Consider the following 23,639-nt stretch of genomic DNA (forward strand, 5'->3'; position numbering starts at 1 on the left):
GGGGCTCACTTTCCCTTGAAACTATTGACCCATGAGTTAGGTAAAATGACAAAAGAAAATAACATAAAGAAAATAGAAAAAAATGATAAAAGAAGAAGTGTGAGTTAGCGCAAGAGCAGGAACAGAAAGGGAGATGAAGAACAATATGGTGGAGCAAAAGACTGAGTTGGAAAAAGAGGACAGGAGAAAGAAAGAATTTTCAGAGTGGAATGAGGAAAAGAAAGAAAAAATGAATCTGAAGGGCCTCTTTCACACTATATCTCTCATGTCATAATATACCCTATGCACAGCTATATGCAGAACCAACTCCCCTGATCTCAGCTAGCCAGTGGCAGATCCCCCATGACTCAGACTGACCTCAGGCCAAAAAGCCCAGATTGAGTACCCCAACCTGCAGGGTTGAACCCCACACAGTTCTACTACAGGTTTCCCCCACCCTTACTTTAAAGATGTTCAAAGTTGGGAGCTCAGAAAAACACCCTTTATGAGCACCTATGCCTCTGTGGAGAGGGTCCAAGGACTGGCCCGATCAGAAGTTCTGAGAATTTGGTGAAGAGTGGTTCAGGGGCACCCACATGGCTACTTTTCCTGCTGGAACTGGTGGCAGAGCAGGCTGGGGACAATGCTGCTACCTGGTCCCACTGAATGGGCCAAAGCAGGCCGGAGGGAGAGCAGATCTCAGAGCTGCCTTCCAAATCTCCAGCTGGTAAAAATTTTTTCCCACATTGTAGGTTGTCTCTTAGATCTGTTGGTGGTTTCTTTTGCAGTGCGGAAGATTCTTAATAAGAAGAGATCCCAGTTGTTGATTATTTGTGCTGGATCCCATGCTACTAAGGATTTCTTCATAAAGTCTTTTCCTATGCCAATATCTTTGAGAGTTCTGCCTAACATATATTCCAGCAACTTTACTGTTTCATTTAATCCACTTGCATTTTGGTTTAGTGCATGGTGAATGATAACATCTAGTTTTAATCTTTGGCAGGTTGAAATCATGTTTTTCCAATACAATTTATTAAAGAGGCTATCTTTCCTCCACTGTGGATGGTTCGCTCCTTTGTGAAAGACCATCTATTTCAATTTTCTGTAGGATTTTTATCATGAATGGGTGTTGAATTTTGTTAAATGCTTTTTCTGCATCTATTGAGATGATCATATGATTTTTCCTTCACTCAGTTAATATAGTGTTTTACATTTATTGATTTACATATGTTGAACCATCCTTGCATCCCTGGAATAAATCCAACTTGATCAGGGTGTATGATATTCTTGATGACTCTCTGTATTCTGTTTGCCAGTACCTTATTAAGGACTTTTGCATCTATGTTCATTAAGGAGATTTGCCTTTGGCAAATCACTTTTTTGGTTGGGTCTTTCCCTGGTTTGGAAATCAAAGTACATGTGCTTGATGGAATGAATTTGGAAGTGTTGCTTCCCTTTCACTTTCATTGAAAAGTTTAAAGTGTAGTGGCAATAGATCTTCTGTAAATATCTTGTAAAATTCAGCAGTGAATCCATCAGAACCTGGGCTTTTATTTGTTGGTAAGTTTTTAATTACATTTTCAATTTCACTGATTGTAATTGTGGTGTTTAGATTTGTTTTCATCTTCTTTGTTCAACTTTGGTAACTCATAAGTATCAAAAATCTGTATAATTCTGTGTTTTCCATTTTATTAGAGTACAGATTCTGAAGTAGGGATTGATGATCCTCTGTTTTTATCCTGGATCTGTTGTGACTTCACCTTTTCCATTCCTAATTGCATGGATCTGAGCCTTTTCTTCCCTTTTTTTGACAAGGTTGTTTAAGGGTTTATCAGTTTTATTTATTCTTTGAAAAAGCAATTCTTCTATTCATTGATTTTTTTAAATCATTTTCCTAGTTTCCATTGCATTGATTTCTGCTCTGATCTTTATAATTTCCTCCTTTGTATGAGCTTTGGATTTTTCTTGCTCTTCTTTTTCTAGATGCCTAAGATTCACCATTAGGTTGTTTATTTGAGCTCACTCTGTTTTCCTAGCATGGACATTCAATGCTATTTATTTTCTGTGTAGAACTGCTTTCATTGTGTCCAATAGATTTCTGTATGTTGTATTGGCATTATTATTTATTTGTGAAAACTGACTAATTTCTTCTTTAATTTCCTCTGTGATGCATTGCTTTTTCATAAGAGTGCTGTTCAATTTCCATGGCTTTGAGTTCTTATTGTTTCTTATGCTATTGATCTCTAGCTTAATTACACTGTGGTCTGTTAATATACATGGGAGAACTTTGATTCCTTTGCATTTATTTAAACCTGTTCTATGAGCTAGTATGTCTATTTTGGAGAATGACCCATGTGCAGCCAAAAAGAATGTATATTCTGATTTTGTGGGGTGGAACACTCTGTAGACATCTATTAAGTCCATTTGTTCAAAAGCTTGGTTCGGTCCTGGTATTTTTTTCTTGATTTTTTTTGTCTAGTTTATCTGTCTATTTGTGATAGTGGGGTAATTAGGTCCCCCACTTAAGTTGTCTTAGTGTTTATTTGGTTTTTTGTGTCCCTTAATGTTTGTTTTGTATAGTTGAGAGATTAATATTTCATGCATATATATTTATGATTGTCACGACTTCCTCTTGGATTGTTCCCTTTACAAGGATGTAGGGCCTTCTTTGTCTCTCTTAATCAGTTTTGGTTTGAAATTTACTCTGTCTGTGAATAAGATAACTACCCCTGCTTTTTTCTGGGCTCTTGTTACATGGAGAACTGTTTACATTTCACTTTCAATCTATGAGTTTATTTTTTAATGAGGTGTGTTTCTTGTATACAACATATTTTTGGATTTTGCTTCTTAATCCATTCTGCCAGGCTATTTTTTCTGATTGGTGAATTGAGACCACTGACATTGATGCTTATGACTGATATGTATTGACTTAACATTGTCATGCTATTCTCCTGTTGTTGGCTCTTTTTACTTTTTCCCCCTCTCCCTTTAGTTTCTTGCTTGGCCTAATTGATTTGCTCTGTTCGGCCTCATGGTGCTGTGAACTTCTTCATTGTCTTTTTCTAGGATATTGTTTAGAATTCCATGTAGTGCTGGTTTGGTGTTCATGAAGTTTCTTGGGTGTTCTTTATCATGGAAATATCTTATTTTGCCATCCATTTTCAAAAAGGTTTGCAGAATACATCAGTCTAGGTTGGAGGTTGTTTTCTTTTAGAGCTTGAAATACCTCACTCCAGGCTCTCCTTGACCTGAGGGTTTGTGTTGGAATGTCCACTGTGATTCTGATGGGCTTTCCTTTGTATGTAATTTTTTTTCTCTAACTGCTTGCAGTAGTTTTTTTCTTCAATTGGGCTTCTAGGATGTTGATTATTATGTCAAGATATTGATTTTTTAAAGTGGCTAATTGGAGTGCTATATGCCTTCACTTATCTGAATGTCTAATTCCTTTGCTCTGTTTGGGAAGCTTTCTGTCATTAATTCTGTGAACATCTTTTTTAGGTCATTTGTATTTTCTCCTGCTACTTCATGGATTCATGTCAGTCTTATGTTATTCTTCTTTGAATCATCTCTGAATTGTTGGATCAATTTCTCTTGATCCCTTATGGTTTTTAAGAGATCTCTCTTTTAATGGTCCCTCAGTGTCATTCTATCTTCTATATCTGAAATTCTATCATTCTATATCTGAAATTCTATCTTTACTTTCATTCATTCTGCTGTGAATTCTTGCAATAGAGTTTTTAATCTCCTGGATATCTGTTTGAATCTGCTTCATAGATTCCTGGGGGTTTTTTTTTTTTTTTTTTTTTTTGGTCTGTTTCTGTTCTAGAGTCTCTAATCTTGTCTTTCATTGTGCTTATCAACTCTGTAGTTATTTGGGAAATTATTTATGTTTTGAATTTTTCTACAGCCTCATTCTGTTTTGTTACTTTGTGTGCTATGAGTTCTGGGTGTCCTGGTATGCAATTGTCAGATTTTTCCACCTCGTTTCTCATAGAATTTGCCCTTGGTGAACTGGAAGTCTGTATTTGTGCCTTGCTAAAGTTTTTTCTCATTTTTATTTTTGTTGTTGGGCTGTCCTTGGTTTAATTCCTGGATTGGTACTTCAATCTTCTTGAAATAACTGCTTTTTAGGTTTTGAGTCTGTAATGATTCAGAGACACTGTCATTTCCACAATATCAGAAAGGAAAACTCATTAAATCAATCAGAACCCTTTAGCAATGTTGATACAATCAGCAACAAAATAGCATCAAGCACAGTTTAGAAATTGATCATTTGTGGTAGTTACTAATCTATCACCTTCAACTATGTGAATTAAATAAAAACCAAGGACCAGCATAAAATGTGTTTATAGTGAATAAACTCTTCAATATAGAAATTTTACCCTTCAGGATTGGGATTTAGAAGGAATTGGGATGAGAGGAATAGATAGGTAAAAGAATAGGAGAAGGTTTCAAGTGAAGCCAGAGCACACAGATGATAATGCAGAAGAAGGAAAGACAGAGTGCAAGAATAAATACAAGAACAGAGCAAGTTAATAGGAATAGGGAAGCTATAAATTGTACTCACCTTCCTTTAAAACTAATGATCATCAAAGAAAGAAATAAGAGTGAAGAAAAGAAAAAGAAAGAAGAAATCCGAATTAAGGCAGGAACAGAAACAAAAAGGGAGATGAAGAATAATTTGGGAAAGCAATAGAGTGAGCAGAAAAATGAAGAAGAGAAAAGGGAGAATTTGCAGAATGGGAAAAAATAAAAATTTTAAATAAAAATTAAAAATAGAAAGAAATATAAAAAATTGAAGAGCCTCTTTCAGGGTATATCTCTGCTGTCACAATGAACACTGTGGGCAGCAATGGGCAGAACTAAGGCAATTAATCTCAGCTAGCCAATGGCAGACCCACGAGATTCAGGCTGAATTCTAGTGCAAGGCCCAAGTTGAGCTTTCTGACCTCCTGCTGGGTTGAACTCTGCAAGGTTCTACTGCAGGTTCCAGCTGCCCATCCCCTAAAGATAGTCCAAGTTCTGATGGAAGGTGGTGATCCCATCAACTTACCAGCTATGGAGTTCTGATGTGCCTTTATTGCTGTTGTTCATTTGCATTGTATCATCTGGAGCTGAGTAACATGATCTTTATGATCACCTGTGTCTCTGCAGTGTGGATCCAGGTACTGGCACAGCCAGGAGCCCTGAGAACAGCGAGGGTGGGGAATGTTGCAGAGGTGCCCATGGAGCTGGATGGTGGGTGGTTCTCACTGGTCTGCTCCAATGGAAACCTGGCAAACTGGAGGTAGAGCAGTAAGAGCCGCAAGCACCCTGCATGGCTGGGCAGTGGGCACTTCTCACTGGTCTGCTCTGATGGAGTCCCAGGGTGCTGGAGGTGTGAGCTCCCTTCATGGCTGGGCAGCGGTTGGTTCTCACCCATCTGCTCTGATAGAGGTCCAGGGTTCTGGAGGTGGAGGAGGAGAATCCATGAGCTCCCCATGCAGCTGAGCAGAGGGCACTTCTGACCAGTCTGCTCTGATGGAGGTCCAGAATGGCCTATTTCAGGTTTTTAGCATGCTTATTTCTTTCTGGTTTTCTCTTTAGTTCTTGTACTTTACCACCAGCTTTAGGAGACATTTCCATCTCTTGTTCATTTGATAATTTGTTCCTGTTTTCTTCAGTGTGAGTATAAAAATACAAGCTGAGAACCTAACCAGTTTTACTCCTTCATTACTCAGTCAGCCTACAGAGAAGCGAGGACAGAGGAGAGCACAGGTCTTTTTGGTATTTTCTCTGATTGCCTTCCTTGACCAATTCCCTCATACACTCTATTTTTGACTCTTCCAAAATCAAATCATCTGCTCTTCAGATATCTGAGAAACACTTTCTCAGAGATGACTTTTTGCAGCTTTCTTTTTAAAATTTTTCTCTTTATCTGTACATGCTTGCAGTACATAATGATTACATTCAGCATCGAAAGTTGGTGCATGTACATAATGTAATTCTTTCTTCATCCTCTTTCCCTCTCCTCCTTCCATCTTTTTATCCACTTCCCTTTGCAAAAGATCTATCTCTGTGCTTCCTATACTTTACTGTGTACCTTTCATTTTGTTCTTTGAGTTTCTTATATATGAGAAAACCATGCTATATGATATCAAAATTTGTGTGTCTGATATTTTTATTTACTATTATGTTTTCAAGGAGGTTCTTCTGAGCATTCAAATCCAAGATCATTGTTTTAGTTAGTTTCTTATTGCTGGGAGAAAATACATGACCTACAAGTTAGAGGAAGAAAAATTTATTGTACCTCACAGTTTGTAGAGGTTTCAGTCCATACTCAGCTGGTTCCAAGGCAGGGAAGCATAGTAAAGAGGCCTGATTATGCAGAAAAGTTCATGGCATGGCAAGAATGAAGCAGATTAGCATCAAAGAAAAGGAAGTTTGTATATATACACTCTTCCAGGGCATGCCCAAAGTGAGCCACCGCTGCCTGACAGGATTCCCCTCCCAATATCACAATATCACATTCATCAGTGGGCTCACCATCACTCACCAATGATCCAGTCGCCTCCCCAAAGACCCACCTAGGAACACATGAGACTTTGGGGGGATATCTAGATATAAGATAGAACAGTCATGTTTTAGGCACAGTTTGCATCCTGGAATTACTTGATGTCTTCTTTTATTGTATTGGTGAGAAAAATAGAGAATGAAGTTTTTAGGGCAAGAGTCCAGCCATCTCGCCTTCTATCATAGTCTCTGTTGGCAAGGATCTTGTCATCTTGACCTTTGTGACCCCAAGGGCAGTATGAATTTATACATAGTATTTGTTGTAAGAGTCAATCAGAATTGACTGATTTCTTTCTTTTTGGGCCAAGGGGCTTCTGGATTCCCTCAAATCTCCACACTTGCACCTTTTGTACCTTCTACATTTTTGGTTCATAGGAAGTACTCAGCATGTGTCAGAGCCTTAGCCAGAAAACAGAAATCCACATACTGAAAAACTCTTTTCTTTGAGAGTATCTGACACAATACTATCTATGCCCTATGCCTACAGAATACTTTCAGTGTGTCTCATGCTCATCAGCTGCCAAAACAATCATTCCCCTGTGCCAGCTGTGTTTTCCATACATCATGACAACACTGATTCCCTAGCTGTTTCATAGCATATAACTTGTATATATTGCAAAATTTCCTTCAAAGCCTAAGAACTGTTTTAACAGTTTATAACTTGAATTAGGTATGATGGCACATGCAAGTAATCCCACCACTATGGGTAATTGAAGATGAAGGATTGTAAGTTTGAACCAAACCTGAATAACTTGCACATTTAATGAGAAATCTTTGGGATTAAGCCTCATATTCCACTTTTTCACTTTTTAAATTGTTTATTGGTATATTTTAGGTATATATTAGGATCACATTCATTATTGGAATTTTTTTTACCTATATATGCTATATCTGGGTTCTTGTTTTTTCCAGTTCCCTTTCAATCCTTCCAAATCTCCCTATTTATATATGCTTTATTTCTCCGGGGTTTTTTTCCTTTTCCTATTTTTTCCCTTCTTTTCCCAACCCCCTCTCCCTAGTTTTACATCCTCTTTGAACATTTTTTCCTATTTCACAATCTCTATTATACATTTTATTCCTCATTTACACTTTTAGTTTTTCCCACCAGAGAAACTGTTTGGTATTTACATGTGTGTCCTATTTATTTCACTTAAGCATATGGCTTCAAGGTGCATCCATTTAACTATAAATGTCTCTAGTTTATCTTGATTTTTTTTTTTGGTACTGGGGTAGAATTTAGGACCTTGCATTTGTGAGGCAGGTGGCAGCACCACTGAGCTAAATCCCCAGCCCCATTAGTTTGCCTTTCTTTATGGCTGAGTACTACTCTATTTTCTTAAAAAGATATCCTTTTTATCCAATCACCAGTTGACAGACAATTGGGCAGTTTCCAAGATTTGCCTATTATAAACTGTGCTAATATAAACATGAGTGCAAATATATTCCTGTGGTATGATGCTTTTAATTCTTTCAGGAACATATCCAGAAGGGAACTAGCTGGGTCAAATGAGATTTTAATCCTAGTTTTTTGAGGAATCTCCACAAAGATTTCCACATTAGTAGTTGCACCAGTATGTACTCCACCAACAGTGGAGAAGGTCTCCTTTTTCCCCACAGCCAGACCAGCATTTATTGTTCATTGATTTCTTGATAGCAGCCATTCTTTCTGCAGTGAGATGGAATCTGAGCATTGTTTTCATTTGCATCTCTAAAATAACCCGTGATTTTGAACATTTTTTCCTATGTTTATTTGCTGTTTGTACTTCTTCATTGGAGAAATGTGTATTATTTCAGATGCCCATTTTTGGATTTGGTTTTTAAATTTGGGGAATCTGATTTTTAAAAGTTCTGTATATATTCTAGAAAATAGTGCTTTGTCTGTGGAACAGTAGGTAAAATTTTTTCCCACATTTGAGGTTGTCTCTTCAGTATGCTTGTGATATTCGCTGGCAGAGCAGAAAGTTTTTAATAAGAAGACATCCCAATTGTTGATTCTTTGTACTAGTTAGTTCCCATGTGACTGAGGTCTTGTTCATAAAGTATTTTTATGTGCCCTTGTCTTTAAGAGTTCTACCTAATCTATCTTTCAGCATGTTCCGAGTTTCTGTTTTAATATTTATATCTTTGATTCATTTTGACTTTAGTTTAGTGCATGGTGAAAGATATGGGTGAACTTTTAATTTTTGGCAAGTTGAACCTCAATCGTTCCAGTACTATTTTTTAAAGGTATTATGTTTCCTCCCCTGAGGGTGTTTGGTTCTATTGCCAAAGATGAGGTGGCTGAGCATGTGTGGAGTTGTTTCCGCATCTTCCATTGATCCACAGGTCCGATTTTTTGCCAGTTCCATACTGTTTTTATCACAGTAGCTTTGTAACATACTTTCAATCTGCGGATGTGATATCTATTGCCTTGACTTTCCTGCCTAGAATTGCTTTTGCTATTGTACATCTCTTCTGGTTCCAAATAAATTCTTAGTGTCTTTTGTCTAGTTCTATGAAATATGCTGTTGGAATTTCAATCATTATTGTGTTGAATCTCTATAGCACTTCTGGAAGTATGGTCATTTCCAGTATGTTGGTTTTTCTACACAAGATCAGAGTGAGTCTGTGCATTTTTTTACATCCCCTTCAATCTCTTTTTAAGAGGGATGTAATTTTCAAATTAGAGTTCCTTTACTTCCATGGTTAGAATGATTCCTAGATATTTTAATTTTTAGGATGCTATTATTTTTTTCTCTCATTGAGTTTATTCATACATTTTAGGTATGCAGTACAGTCACATTCATTATTGTGATATTGTATGTCTACATGACAGGTCTTCATTCTCATTTTTCCCCTTGTCCCTGCCCTTCCTTCACCCCCTCCTCCCCTCCCCATTTACAAACACTTTACTTCTATTTTTTCATTTTCTCATATTTTTTTCTTTTCCCTTATTATCTTTCCCCTATCCTTCCTATCTTCCCTACACCTTTAGCACTTTTCTTCCTATTTCACACTATCAATTACATCACTAGGATCTTATGTACTATCACAGCTTTTCACAGCAGGGAAACTATTTGGTATTTACAAATGTGTGACTTATTTATTTCACTTAGGAGTATATCCTCATAAATATCCACTTTCCTATGAATGAATCTAATTTCTTCATTATGCCTGAGTAGTATTCCATTTTATAGAAAAACCACATCTTCTTTATCCAGTTTCCAGCTGATGGGCAAATGGGCTGTTTCCAAGTTTTAGCTATTACAAACTGTGCTGCTATAAACATTGGTGCACATATATCACTGTGATATGATTCTTTTAATTCTTTTGGAAAGATAGGCAGTAGAGGGATGGCTGGGTCAAATGGAATCTCCAGTCCAAGCTCTTTGAGGTATCTCCATATCAATTTCCATGGTGATTGCACCAGTCTGCACTCCCACCAACAATGCAGAAGGGTTCCTTTCTCCCCACAACCCAGCCAACATTTGCTATTGTTTGATTCCTTGATAATAGCCATTCTTTGTGGGGTGAGGTGGAATCTCAGTGTTGTTTTCATCTGCGTCTCTCAAATGACCAGTGATGTGGAGCATTTTTTCATATATTTACTTGCTGCTTTTACTTCTTTGTCTGAAAATGTCTGTTCATTTCAGATGCCTATTTTTGAATTGGGTCTTTATATTTGGGGGTGCTAATTGTTTTGAGTTCTTTATATATTCTAAATAAGAGTCCTTTGTCTGAGGAGCAGCTGCTAAAAATTTTTCCCACATTGAAGGTTGTCTTTTAGTTCTGTTGATGGTTTCTTTTGCAGTGCAGAAGCCTTTTAATAAGATGAGATCCCAGTTGTTGATTCTTTCTGCTAGTTCCTGTGCTACTGATTATTTGTTCATAAAGTCTTTTGCTATGCCAGTGTCTTCAAAAGTTCTGCCTAACTTATCTTCCAGCAAGTTTAGTGTTTCTGTTTTAATATTTAGATCTTTAATCCACTTGGATTTTAATTTAGTGCATGGTTAAAGATAAGGGTCTAGTTTTAGTCTTTGGTAGGTTGAAATCCAGTTTTTTCAACACTATTTATTAAAGAGACTACCTGCCCTCCAGTGGGGATGGTCAACTCCTTTGTCAAATATAAGGTAGCTGAGTATATCTGGAGTTCTTTTTGTGTCTTCCAGTCTGTTCCACTGATCCTCAGGCCTGTTTCTTTTGCCAGTACCATGCTGTTTTTAATCACACTCTTTGTACTATAGTTTCATATTGGGAATTGTTATGCTGCTGCCATGTGTCTGTTATCTAGGATGGCTTTTGCTATTCTATGTCTCTTATGGTTCCAAATGAATTTTTTGATTCTTTTTTCTATTTCTGTGAAATATAGTGTTGGAATTTTAGTTGTCATTGCACTGAATCTGTATAGCAGTTTTGGTAGTATGGCCATTTTCACTATGTTGATTCTTCCTACCCAGGAGCAGGGGATATCTTTCCATTTTCTTATATCTCCTTCAATCTCTTTTTTCAGAGTGCTGTAGTTCTCAGTGTAGAGGTCTTATGCTACTTTTATTAGATTGATTCCTAAATACTTCATTTTGGATGCTATTATGAAAGGAATTTTTTCCCTAATTTCTCTCTCAGTGAGTCTATTTGTGTACAAGAAGGCTATTGACTTTTGAGTGTTGACCTTGTATCCAGCTACTCTGCTAAAAGTGTCAATGAAGTCTAGAAATCTGTTGGTGGAATTTTTTGGGTCTGCAATGTAGAGTATCATATCATCAGTAAATAATGACAGTTTAACTTCTTCCTTTCCTATCTTTATTGCTTTAATTTCTTTCTCTTGTCTAATTGCTGTGGCTAATACTTCCACAACTATATTGAAGAAGAGTGGTGATACTGGGCATTGCATGCTGTTATGAAAGGAATTCTTTCCCAAATACCCTCTCAATGTATCTGTTATTCATGTACGGGAATATTATTGATTTTTGAATGTTGACCTTGTATCGAGCTAATCTACTGAATTTTGTTATTAAATTTCAAAATCCTTCAAGGAATTTTTGGAGTGTTCTTAATAGAATATCATGTTATTCACAAATAATGACAATTGAACTTCATTTTCTATCTTTATTTCTTTTATTTATTTCTCTTGTCTAATTGCTGTGGCTAATGTTTCCAGAGCTATATTGAATAGGAGCTGTAATAGTGGAATCCTCTTGTTCTTGATTTTAGTGTGAATGATTTCTGTTTGGGCCATTTAGTATGATGTTGGCTGTTAGTTTTTTATACACGGCTTTTATCAGGTTGAGATAAATACCATCTATTCCAATTTTCTGAAGTTTTTTTTTAATCACGAATGGCCATTGGACTTTGTAAAAACGCTTTTTATGCATCTGTTAAGATAATTATATAGTTTTTGTTTTTGACTCTGTTAATACAGTGCATTACATCTATTGATTTATGTATGTTCAACCATCCTTTCATCCCTGGGATGAATCCCACTTGGTCAGGGTGTATGACATTGATTATATTTTGCATTTTGTTCATGAGTATCCTATTAAAGATTTGTGCATCTATGTTTATTAGGGAGTTTGGTCTGTAGCTCTCTTTGTTGGTTGGGTATTTCTCTGCTTTCACAATCAAGACAATGTTTGCTTCTAGGAATGTTTTGGGGAGTATTGTTTTCATTTCAAGTTCATTAAGAGTTTGAAAAGTAGTGGCATTAGCTCCTATCTAAATTTCTTGTAGAATTCAGCAGTGAAACCACCAGGACCTGGGCCTTTCTCTGTTGATAAGTTTTAAATAAAATTTTCAATTTCAGGGCTGGGGATTTAGCTCAGTGGTTTGGTGGCCTGCCTCACAAGCGCAAGGACCCGAGTTCAATCCCCTGTACCAAAAACAAAAACAAAATTTTCAATTTCATGGACTGTTATTGGTTTGTTTAGAATTTTTATATCTTCTTGGTTCTACTTTGGTGACTTATACGTATCTAGGAATCTGTCCATTTCTTCTGTGTTTTCCATTTTATTGGAGTACAGGTACTCAAAGTTAGTAGTGATGACCCTCTAGATTTCTGTGAATGTGTTATAATTTTTCACTTTTAATTCCTAGTTGCATAGATTTCATTCATTTCTTTCTTTTTTGTGGTACTGGGGATATAACTCAGGACCTTGTGCTTGGGAGGCAGGGGAAGTACTATTAACTAAATCACTAGTCCTCCCTTATTTTGATAAGGTTGACTAGGGATTTCTTTGAACACTTTCAGTTGTTGCTTTTCTGGGTCATTCTCTTAGTTTCCACTGTATTTATTTCTGCTCTGATCTTTATAATTTCCTCTCGTATGAGCTTTGGGTTTGTCTTGCTCTTCTTTTTCTAGAAGCCTGAGGTTCATCATTAGGTTGCTTATTTGAGCTAGCTCTGTTTTCTTAATATGGACATTCAGTGCTCTGAATGTTCCTTGTAGGACTACTTTCATTGTGTCTTATAAATTGTGGTATGTTGTATTTGCATTATCATTTAATTGTAGAAGTTGCCTAATTTTTCTTTAATTTCCTCTGTGACCCATTCATATTTCAGAAGGGTGTTATTCAATTTTAATGTGTTTATGAATTTGTTTTGGTTTCCTTTGCTATTTATCTCCAATGTCATTGTGCTATGATCTGACAATCTCCAGAGGATAGCTTCAATTCCTTTGTATTTACTTAAGCATGTTCTATGAGGTAATATGTGGTCTATTTTGGAGAAAGACCTGTGTGCATCTGAGAAGAGTGGCTTTTCTATTTTGTGGTGTGGAACACTGTAGATAACTATTTACTCTATTTCTTTAAAATTTTGATTCAGTTATAGTATTTTTTGTTGAAGTTTTATCTGTTTTATTTATTTGTGACAAGGGGATATTGTATTAGTACTTATTCAAGTTTTCATGTCAATATTTGTTTTACATAGCTGGGTGAAATCAAATTTAGTGCATATACATTTATGATTGTCATTTCTTCCTCTTGGGTTATTGCCTTTACCGAGATGCAGTGACATTCTTTATCTCTCTTAATTAGTTTTGGACTTAAATCCACTTAGTCTGCAAATAGGATAGCTACCCCTGCTTTTTTCCAAAGCATGGAGTATTGTTTTCCATCCTTTGATTTTCTATCTATGAATTTCTTTTTTAATTACATGTGTTTATTGTATGCAGCTTATTTTGGATCTTGAACCATTTTGCCAGTCTATTTATTTGATTGGTGAATTGATACCATTAATACTGGTGTTTATAACAAATATGTATTGACTTATTGTCATGATATTTTCTTGTTCTTGGCTCTTTTTTTAAAAAATTTCCACCTTTGCATTTAATTTACTGTGATGCCCAATGGCTTCATTCTTTTGGGGTTTGTGGTGTTTTAGTCCTCATTATTTTTTCTATGATGTTAATTAGAATTGCTTGGAATGCTACTTTGATATTCATGAAGTTCCTCAGGAGTTCTTTGTCATGAAAGTATCTTATTTCTCCAATGATTTTGAAAGATGGTTTTGCAGTGTACATCAATCTGGGTTGGAGTTCGTTTTCTTTTAGGGCTTGAAATACTTCACTCAAGACTCTCTTTAATTTGAGGGTTTGTTTTGAGAAGTCTGATGTGATTCTGATGGGCTTTCTCTTATATATGATTTGTTTCTTTTCTCTAACTGATTTAAATATTTCATTCTTCTATTGAATTTCTGGGATCTTGACCATTATATTCCTATGTGTAAACTTTTTGATCATGGCTCATCGGAGTCCTATAAGCCTCACTTATGTGTATGGGAAATTCCTCCTGTTTGGAAAGTTTTCTGCCATTACTTCTGTGAACAATTTTTTAATGTTCTGTGCCCTATCTTCTGATTTCTCATTGCCTCCAATCAAACTTACGTTATTCTTCTTTACATCATCACATAGCTGTTGGATTGATTTATCATGTTTCCTTGTTATTTTTAAGAAATCTCTCTTTTGAGATCAGTAACCACAATCCTATCCTCTATACCTGATATTCTGTCCTCATATTGGCTCATTCTGGCGCTTATACTCTGGAAATTTTTTTCAGCTTTAATTGAGTTTATTGGTACATTTTAGGGATACAGTACAGTTACATTCATTGTTGGGATCTTGTACCTCTACATGACAAGTCTTGGTTCTCATTTTTTCCCCTTGTCCCTGCCCTCCCTTCACCCCCTCCTCCCCTCCCCATCTACAAACACTTATTTCCATCTTTTCATTATCTCACATTTTTTTCTTTTCCTTTTTTACTCTTCCCCTACCCATCCCACCTTTCCTACACCTTTAGGTCCTTTCTTCCCATTTCTAAATGTCAGTAATCTTATTAGGATCTTATGTATCATTGCAGATTATTCACACCAGAGAAACTATTCGGTATTACACATGTGTACCTCATTTATTTCACTTAGGAGTATATCTTCAATATGTATCCATTTTCCTATTAACGAATCTATTTTCTCATTCTTTATACCCTGGAATATTTAATCTCAAATTTTTAATCTGGATATCTGTTTAAATTTGTTTCATGGATTCCTTTTCTTTCCTATGCTGTGTGTTCATTGTTTCCATTTCTTTCATATTCTAGGAGTTCATTGTTTCCTTCATGTTCCTGAGGTCCTCTCTTTTTTAAAAAAAATCTGTATATATTCTAGAATCACTAAACATGTCTTTCATTCTGGTCTCCATCTCTATAGTTATCTAGGATACTAAATATGCTTTGATTTTTCTCTAGAGCCACAGTTATCATGGTTTCTAAATCAATATTTTTATTTATATAATGTGATAATGACAAATCAAATTTGAATGATACAGGGCTCTAAACTTTAGATAATTTTTAGCCTAGTGGGAGAGATAGACAAGCAAGTTATTAATATTAATAGAGTAGAGAATCATCCTTTGTCCTTGTATATAATCTGACTTTCACTGCTCTGTGGAGCAGGAGAGAAAAGGAGGAGTTTTGGAAATGACAAGGAGGAGGAGGTGGTAAACAATAATCATGATGAAACTGATGTAAAAAGAAGAGAGAGGAGATGAGAAGGGCAGGGAAAACTCATTTCTCCTCCTCCTTTATCAATGAGCATCTGACTAACATAAGTTTGAGTGGAGGTGGGAACACACTTTCTTGTCATTTAGCCTAATTCCTATATGCCTTCAAAGTAGAAAAATATCATCAACTAGAATGAGATTTTAGTGTTTAGAGATTTATTTTCTCTCACACAACATTCACCCAATCTCATCTTAACAGGACTATAATCTCCTAAATGGTAAGAGTAGTGGAAAGGATCTTTGGGGTGTAGTGCTTACAGTGAAGTAACTATAGCAGGATTTCAATGAGCATCCCACAAAATATCATGTATACTCTTCGTGGAGGGGTTTAGCTGAGAAATCCAAGGCTGTAACTCCTATGCATTTGTTTAATTCACTTGTTTGATTTGTCTTTAGTTCTTGTGATTATATTTAAATTTGTATTACTCCATGTTCACAGTGCACAGTGATTATATTTATCATGTGAAGGTTGTGTACATAAGAACATATCTCAATTGTATTTTCTGTGTCTTTCCCCACCTATCCCTCACTGCAATTGTTTTCATCTACTATTTCCCACCAGGTTCAGTAAGAAGAACAAGGAGAACATTGACCCTTACATATACATGCCCTTTGGGAATGGACCCAGGAATTGTATTGGCATGCGGTTTGCTCTCATGAACATCAAACTTGCTATCATTCGAGTTCTGCAGAACTTCTCCTTCCAACCTTGTAAAGAAACACAGGTCAGTCAATTAACTTTCTTTATAAACAGTGCTTTATTATGCGGTGTTTTTTAAAAAAACAAATATGTCTAAATGCAAAACTGAACATGCTTATTGACTTTTTCAGAATTCGTTCAATGGCAAGAGGATCTATTTGATCTATATGATCTAATCATACAAAATTGAAGGGTATTTGAGTTGTGGTGCTGTAAATCTGTGTGCAATTATAAAGCAGAGCTATAAAGATCATGTAGAGTTTATGCAAATTTGTTTGATAGGGCTATGTGTAGTTCTTTTGAGGTATAGCATACATTTAAATTCAAAGTCTTATATTCCAGTTTCAAGTGAAGTGGAGATGGATGCATTGTGCAAAAGTTATAAACTGAAGTATTCATTTCAGCATGGTGCCTGAGTGGTACTCTCCTTTACTAGAATTTAAAGAAGCTCTCATGTGACAGTGGATCTCAATCCCTGGCTCTACCTTGAAATCCATGAGGATATTAAAAGTATCCTCAGTCCTAGGTAATTTTAGATATCCTAAATGACTTCCACCACTCAGAGATAACCTAGCTATTTGAGAACATATTTCATGAGATCTGCTCCAGATAAACTATGTAGTTTTTACAATCTCATTATAAGTACAGGGATCTTCATGTCATTCTCCTCCTTGTTGTGTTCTTATCTTCAAATCCTAATCCCAATGCCTTATCCATTTTGACTATGACCCATTTATTCCTCTGCTCCGCTAATGAGTGCTGCAAGATGTTATCACTACCTACATTAATACTTTGCCATTAAACCACAGAATTTGTTTCTCTAGTTTTTTATATATATATGGGTGAATATCCTTCTTCCTTCTATAGTACCTCATTTTATTCCTTCTATAAACTCCCAATGTGGTTTTGCAGAGTTTGCCCACTGCAAGCATTCAGAGAATGCTGAAGAATCATTTGTTGTTATACTGGAGGTCTTAATACCAGTTACAGATTATTTTAATTTAAAAAATTTAGGGCCAGGGATTTATCTCAGTAGTTGTGTCATCTGCTTTGGAAGTGCAAGGACCCAAGTTTGATGCCTGGTACAAAAAAAAAGAAGAAAAAGTTTAATAAATGTTATTTGTACATGTGCATGTGTGTGTTTATATATCTGTCCATTTCCTGGGAAACTATATAGTAGGGTAAAATCATAAGCTGGTGTATATATAAGACTTGAAATACCTCTCCTAAAAAATAACAGTGACTGAATAATATGAACAATGACTGATAAAGTTAATCTGAAGTTGTGACTGCATGTAATATGCAACCTCTCTATGAGCAGACTTTCTTCTTGGGAGAAAAGCAGGGTAGTGGTGGTGATTATCTCATATTTTGGCTTTAGGGGAGCTATGTAGGTGTCCTGTAAATGTCTACAGATAGAAATAGTCTAGGGAGAAAGCAGGCCTTTGGCATGCCTTGGAAGGAGCAAATCCTCCCTGCTAAGCTCCTTGTCATCTACAAGCTAGAACTTTTCAATATCCATGATAAAAGTTAGAAAGCATGCCATTTGCTCTACTAATATAAGAAACTTACTCTAAGGCTCTGACCTACTCACTGAGAAGAATGGATAATATGGCTGAGAATTAGTCCAAGTGCTGCAGAATTGAGACTTTCCCTATCCGTACTTTTTTGGGGAGTCAAGATGAAATGTAATGAATCAGAAGCATGATGTCTCCTAAAGGCTTTTCAGCATTAAACTCTAGAATTGAGTACTGAAAAAATATTGAAATGTACAAAAAATACCTACTTATGATCATCTTGAAAGTTTTAACAACATAAAATTCAAAGACAGTTTTCCAGTATGAAAAAATCTGTTTAGAATTGTTGAAACTTACCCTTAAATTTTAGGTCAAAAATGCACAGAATTCAACCTAATTTTATCTCAGCATCTTATACAGGTGCTCAGTAATTTACTGAATGGACATTTAGATGAATGCTTTCACTATCAGATTTTTAAATTTAATTTTATTGGTACATTTCAGGCATAACATGAGAAAAATGGCAACAAAGACTTTGTAAATAGGGAAGTGTGGGGGGTTAAAGGGAGGGCAGGATATGGGGGAAATCAAGAATCAATATATACTATGAAAAGGTACAAATCTCCAATAATGAATACCTAAAATGTACCAATAAAAGTCACTCTCAGATCTTGACATAGCTTAGAGATTATATTTAAGAAATCCAAGATTAATTATTTAGAACTGATTTTTACGTGTTTGGAAAGCATTATTGTTTGAATGTATCATTTCCATTTTGATTCTGTGATTATTGATTTTTCATTTATTGCTTTTAAATATCCTTATTCAATATTTTCAGGTCCCTCTGATATTAGGTGCAGAAGCTATTCTTAAGCCAAAAAAACCCATTATTCTGAAGGTTGTGTCAAGAAATGAGGCCATAAGAGGAGTCTGATCTTCCCTGGAAATTTCTGCTGTGTTCTTTAGGGAGACTTTAATTTACTGTTGAATAAAACCGATATGAAGATTAGATTAATAAACTGCTCTTGAAAAACTCTTAGGGAATCAGTACACACTTTGGACTTGGTCCATATCTGTTTAGATTGTATCTGTTGTGAGTAAATGAGTGTCATACCTGTACATTCACTTTCATAGTTTCTCACAAGACTATCTCCTTCTATGCATAGAGGGCACCATCAATTCCATTTGAGCTCTGATATGAGGAAGCACTTTTCACTAATTTTATCAACAATTTTTAATGAAAATGAGAATTATTGCTGTGACTTTAGTGTAAACTTTGTATGGAATATATGTAATATTTTGAAAAAATTATTATTTAAAAATGTGAACAAAAATATCTTTTGATAATATATGATTTTTTTAATGAACATTAAGAGGGAAGCTAGAGAACATAGAGAACCAGAAATGATTTTCAGTCATCATAGTCACTGGTCTTGTGGGCCCTTTCTCTGATCTCATTTGCTTACCAAGATAGGTGGGTGTTATTCCTCTGATTTTTACCATTGTTTGGAAAGTATATCCATGATTTAATTCTACCATTGTGATGCATATGTTTTTATGAAACTCAAATGATGCATTAATTACTTTATTAGTTCTGATTTAGCATCATCTTCCCAGATATTTCTGGAAGCAGACAAATGTCCTTCCTTCCTTCCTTTTTTCCTTCCTTCCTCCTTTCCTTCATTCCTTCCTTCCTAGGAATGGAACACATGAATGTGCTAGGTATGCACTTTAATATCAAGCTACATCCTCAGCCCTAGAAACATATTTCCTTATACCTCTTTGTATTCTGTCTTCAACTCCCTGATCCCTTAATACAATCAAAATTAAACAACAACAGGAAATACAAACCAGCTTTTGATCAGGTGATTTGGGGGCAACACTGAAAGAATTTTCCCAGTTCCTTTAGCAACAGTAGTCATAGAGATTTCATTCTTCTTTATTGCTCTTTTTCTGCCCTTTCTGTGTAATCCACTCCTAAATCCAGTAGGTAAGGCACAACATGATGGCCACAGAGTGGATTGGAAGAAAGAGTCATGGTGGGTCCAGGTCAGACCAAGGTCGATAAGAACATATCCATGTGCAAGGGAAGCCTAGCATGGATCTGATAGCTCCCAGCAAGGTGGGAAAGGGTGCACACCAAGAGGTGTCCTGGCACTAGCAGCCATTGCCTAAATAGGCTGTGGAGAACCCGAGTGTAGTAAGGAGGCATCTATGGGTGAGAAGGGATGGATGGAAGTTGGCTCTGTGAAAAAGAATCTATCAAATAAATAAATGTACCAATGATAATGGAAGCCTGGTTTTTCACTATTGGTGAGGGGAATCACTACCTGAGAAGGAGAGAAAACTGGAACAAATGTTGTAAAGTCAGACTGGAATGGGATATTTCAGTGTAAATCCACACTTTTCTACATAGATGTACAATAGATGTAGATTGTATGTGTGAATGTGTGTATGTATACCAGTTTTCAGGTATTGTTATGAGCAAGTAGCCTTTCCAGATTATTACTGTTCCATTGAAATAACTGGATGGGACTATTGATGAATATGACAGTTTAATATTTATTCAGGGGAAAAGAACAAGAAAAAGAAGCACAATAGAAATGCTCAAAAGCAAAAGTATTGTGAAAACAAGAGTTCTGCAGAGTGAGTGTGTGCCACTTAAAGCAGGAAAGAAGTTTGCTTTGATGAGTGTATGGTGGGCTGGTGACAAGGCTCACAGAAGCCATGAGCTTAATGAACACAATCCTTCATTGTTTCTGCTCTGACATCAAATGTCAGCCATGCTATCAAAACCCCACTTGATCTTATGCCAGAAGAGTGATATTAGGTGCAGGTCTTGGCTTGATCTCATACCAGAAGAATTGAAGACAGCATTCTCTTCTTGCTATCAGGTGCAGGACTGAAACTCTGTTCTATGCATGGGTCCTGAATCTCTGTGATTAATAGGTCTCTATGATTAAGGGATCATGCCCAATTGTCCCATGCACTGCTATGCCCTAATTGCCTGCCTGGTTTCCCCTGGAGAGATATGAATCCTCATAATTCTTTATAGGCTGCTGAGGGAGTGGAGGTCTCTATCTTCATAAAGCTCCATCTTGCTGAAAAGAATTGTAGGCCCTACATATTGGGGATTATATACTCTCTAATTTAGGATGATGGCTGGGCTGAGGGGGAAACCTATCTGAAGACAATGAGAGAGGAGTTAGTGTGTATATATGGAGAAACATTGGGCTGCCTGTTTAACAGAAGAGAGCTTGGTGAACCTGTCAGGAGCTTGTTGAAGCAAAAGGGGATATTAGAGAGACTACCAGTGTCTATTTCTGGTGATTTTTTCTAACTAGTCAGAGCAGAACTGGAGACTTGTTATATGAAGAGGAGCCTAATGTCTTTTAGTGGTTGCAGGGATCTTACTCCTGGGAAAATTTGAGTGATTATTTCCCATTTAGGGTTTTTTAGATTAATTTTATGGGTACATTTAAAGTATATAGTATAATAATATTAATCATTGGAAATTTTCACCTTTACATAATCCATGTTGGTTCTTATTTTTCCCCATTCCCCTGTCCTCCCTTCAAATGCTCCCTTCCTATCTACACAGAGTTTGTTTCCATTTTTTAATTTTCTCATAATACTTCCATTCCCTTCTTTCCTTTCCACCACCTCTCCCATTTCCCCTTGCCCTTTGCACCTTTTCTTCCTATTTCACATTAACTATTATACCTTTTAGTCCTTATTTACACTTTCAGTTTCTACAAGAGAAAAACTATTCAGTGTTTCCACTTGTCCTATTTATTTCACTTAAGAATATTCCCTCAATGTGCATCTGTTTATCAATGAAGTTCTCTAATTTCTCATTTTTATGGCTGAGTATTACTCCATTTTATTAAAAAAAAAACAAATTTTCTTTATCCAGTCTCCAGTTAATGTGAAAATGGGCTGTTTCAAAGTTTTAGCTATTACAAATTGTGCTTCTATGAACATGGGTGAACATACATTACTGAGGTACAATTTTTTAACTCCTTGAGGAACATGCACAACAGGGGAACAACTGGCTGAAATGGAACTTCCAATCCTACTTCTTTGAGGGATTTCCATACAGACTTCCACAATGGTTGCACCAGTGTACACTCCCACCTGCAGTGGATCACGGTTGCTCTTTGCCTACATCCCCACCAGCAATTATTTTTAGTTGATTTCATGATAGCAACCATACTTTCTGGAGAAAGGTTGATTCTCAGCCTTGTTTTCATTTGCATCTCTTGAATGGCCACTGATATTGAACATTTTTTCATATGTTTCTTTGCTATTTCTACTTCTTTGTCTGAGAAATGTGTGTTCATTTCAGATGCCCATTTTTGGATTTTGTCTTTAAATTTAGGAGGTATGGTTTTTTTCAGTTCTTTATATATTCTGGATAGTAGACCCTTGTCTGAGGAACAGCTGGTGAAAATTTTTTTCCCATATTGTGGGTTGTTTTTTCACACCGTTGCTCATTTCTCTTGCTGTGCTGAAGCATTTTGTTAAGAAGAGATCCCATTTGTTGATTGTGCTAGTTCATCTGTAACTGAGGTTTTGTTCTTGAAATATTTTCTAAGGCAATATCTTCAAGCCAGGTTAGTGATTCTGTTTTGATATTTAGATATTTAACACATTTTGATTTTAAGTCAGTACATGGTAAGAGATATAGGTCTAATTTTAATCTTTAGCAATTTGAAACCCAATTTTTCCAACACCATTTCTCAAAGAGGCTATGTTTCCTCCAGTGAGGGTGTTTGGCTCCTTTGTTAAAGATGGGATGGTTGAACAGAAATAATTTCCCAGATAAACATAGAGATGGTGAGCAAAGTGAAAGTCATGTTTCAAGACTCTACAACAGAAACTGACAAAAAAATAGATGAGCTCAGGACCATAATAGAAGCCATGAAGGCTCAGCATAAGAAAGAAATAGAAACAATGAATGCCCAACAGAGGAAAGAAATGGAATCCATAAAACAGATTCAAACAGATATCCAGGAGATTAAACGCTCCATTGAAAGTGTATGCAACAGAATAAAAGAATGCGAAGTTAGAATCTCAGTTATAAAAGATAAGATTGCAGTCAGTGATTGTGAAAAGAAAGGCCTCTTAAGAACAGTAGAGGATCATGAGAAATCGATCCAACAACTCCTAGATGACACAAAGAAGAATAACATAAAACTGATAGGAATCCACGAAGTAGCATGAGAAAATACAAATGACTTAAAAAAGCTGTTCACAGAATTAATGACAGAAAACTTCCCAAACAGAGGGGAAGAATTTGACATTCAGATAAGTGAGGCATATAAGAACCCAACTAGCCACGATCAAAAAAAATCTGCATCTAGACAAATAATAATCAAGATCCCAGAAAACCAACAGAAGAACAAAATACTACAAGCAGTAAAAGAAAAGAAAAAAATCACATGCAAAGGAAAGACCATCAGAATCACAACAGACCTTTAAACACAAACCCTTAGCTCAAGGAGAGCCTGGAGTGAGGTATTTCAAGTACTGAAAGAAAACAACCTCCAACCTAGACTGATGGATCCTGCAAAACTCTCTTTCAAAATGGTTGGTTAAATAAGATACTTTCATGACGAAGAACACCTGTGAAACTTCATAAATACCAAACCAGCACTACAGGGAATTCTAAACAATATTCTAGAAACAGACAGTGATGGTCAGAACAGCATGAGGCCCAACAGAGCAAATCACATAGGCAAGGAAAGAAACTAAAAGGAGAAGGTGAAAAAGAAAAAAGTGTCAACAAAAGGACAATAACATGACAATAATAAGTCAGTATATATCAGTTATAATCATCAATGTCAATGGCCCCAACTCA

At 36.1% G+C, this 23,639-nt stretch overlaps 1 protein-coding gene across 1 annotated transcript in view; it reads left to right on the plus strand.

Moving 5' to 3' along the window:
• Nucleotides 1-20,065, plus strand: part of LOC104854350 (cytochrome P450 3A14) — a 47,271-nt gene extending 27,206 nt beyond the window's left edge. The window contains exons 12-13 of the mRNA XM_010612844.3: nucleotides 16,122-16,284; nucleotides 18,615-20,065. Coding sequence (XP_010611146.1) covers nucleotides 16,122-16,284; nucleotides 18,615-18,710 — 259 coding nt within the window. The 3' untranslated portion in view covers nucleotides 18,711-20,065. The remainder of the gene's footprint in view (nucleotides 1-16,121; nucleotides 16,285-18,614) is intronic.
• Nucleotides 20,066-23,639: the final 3,574 nt, after the last annotated feature.

This window comes from Fukomys damarensis, unplaced genomic scaffold (assembly GCF_012274545.1).
Source record: "Fukomys damarensis isolate Sample0158 unplaced genomic scaffold, DMR_v1.0_HiC HiC_scaffold_17, whole genome shotgun sequence".
Classification (NCBI taxonomy): domain Eukaryota; kingdom Metazoa; phylum Chordata; class Mammalia; order Rodentia; family Bathyergidae; genus Fukomys; species Fukomys damarensis.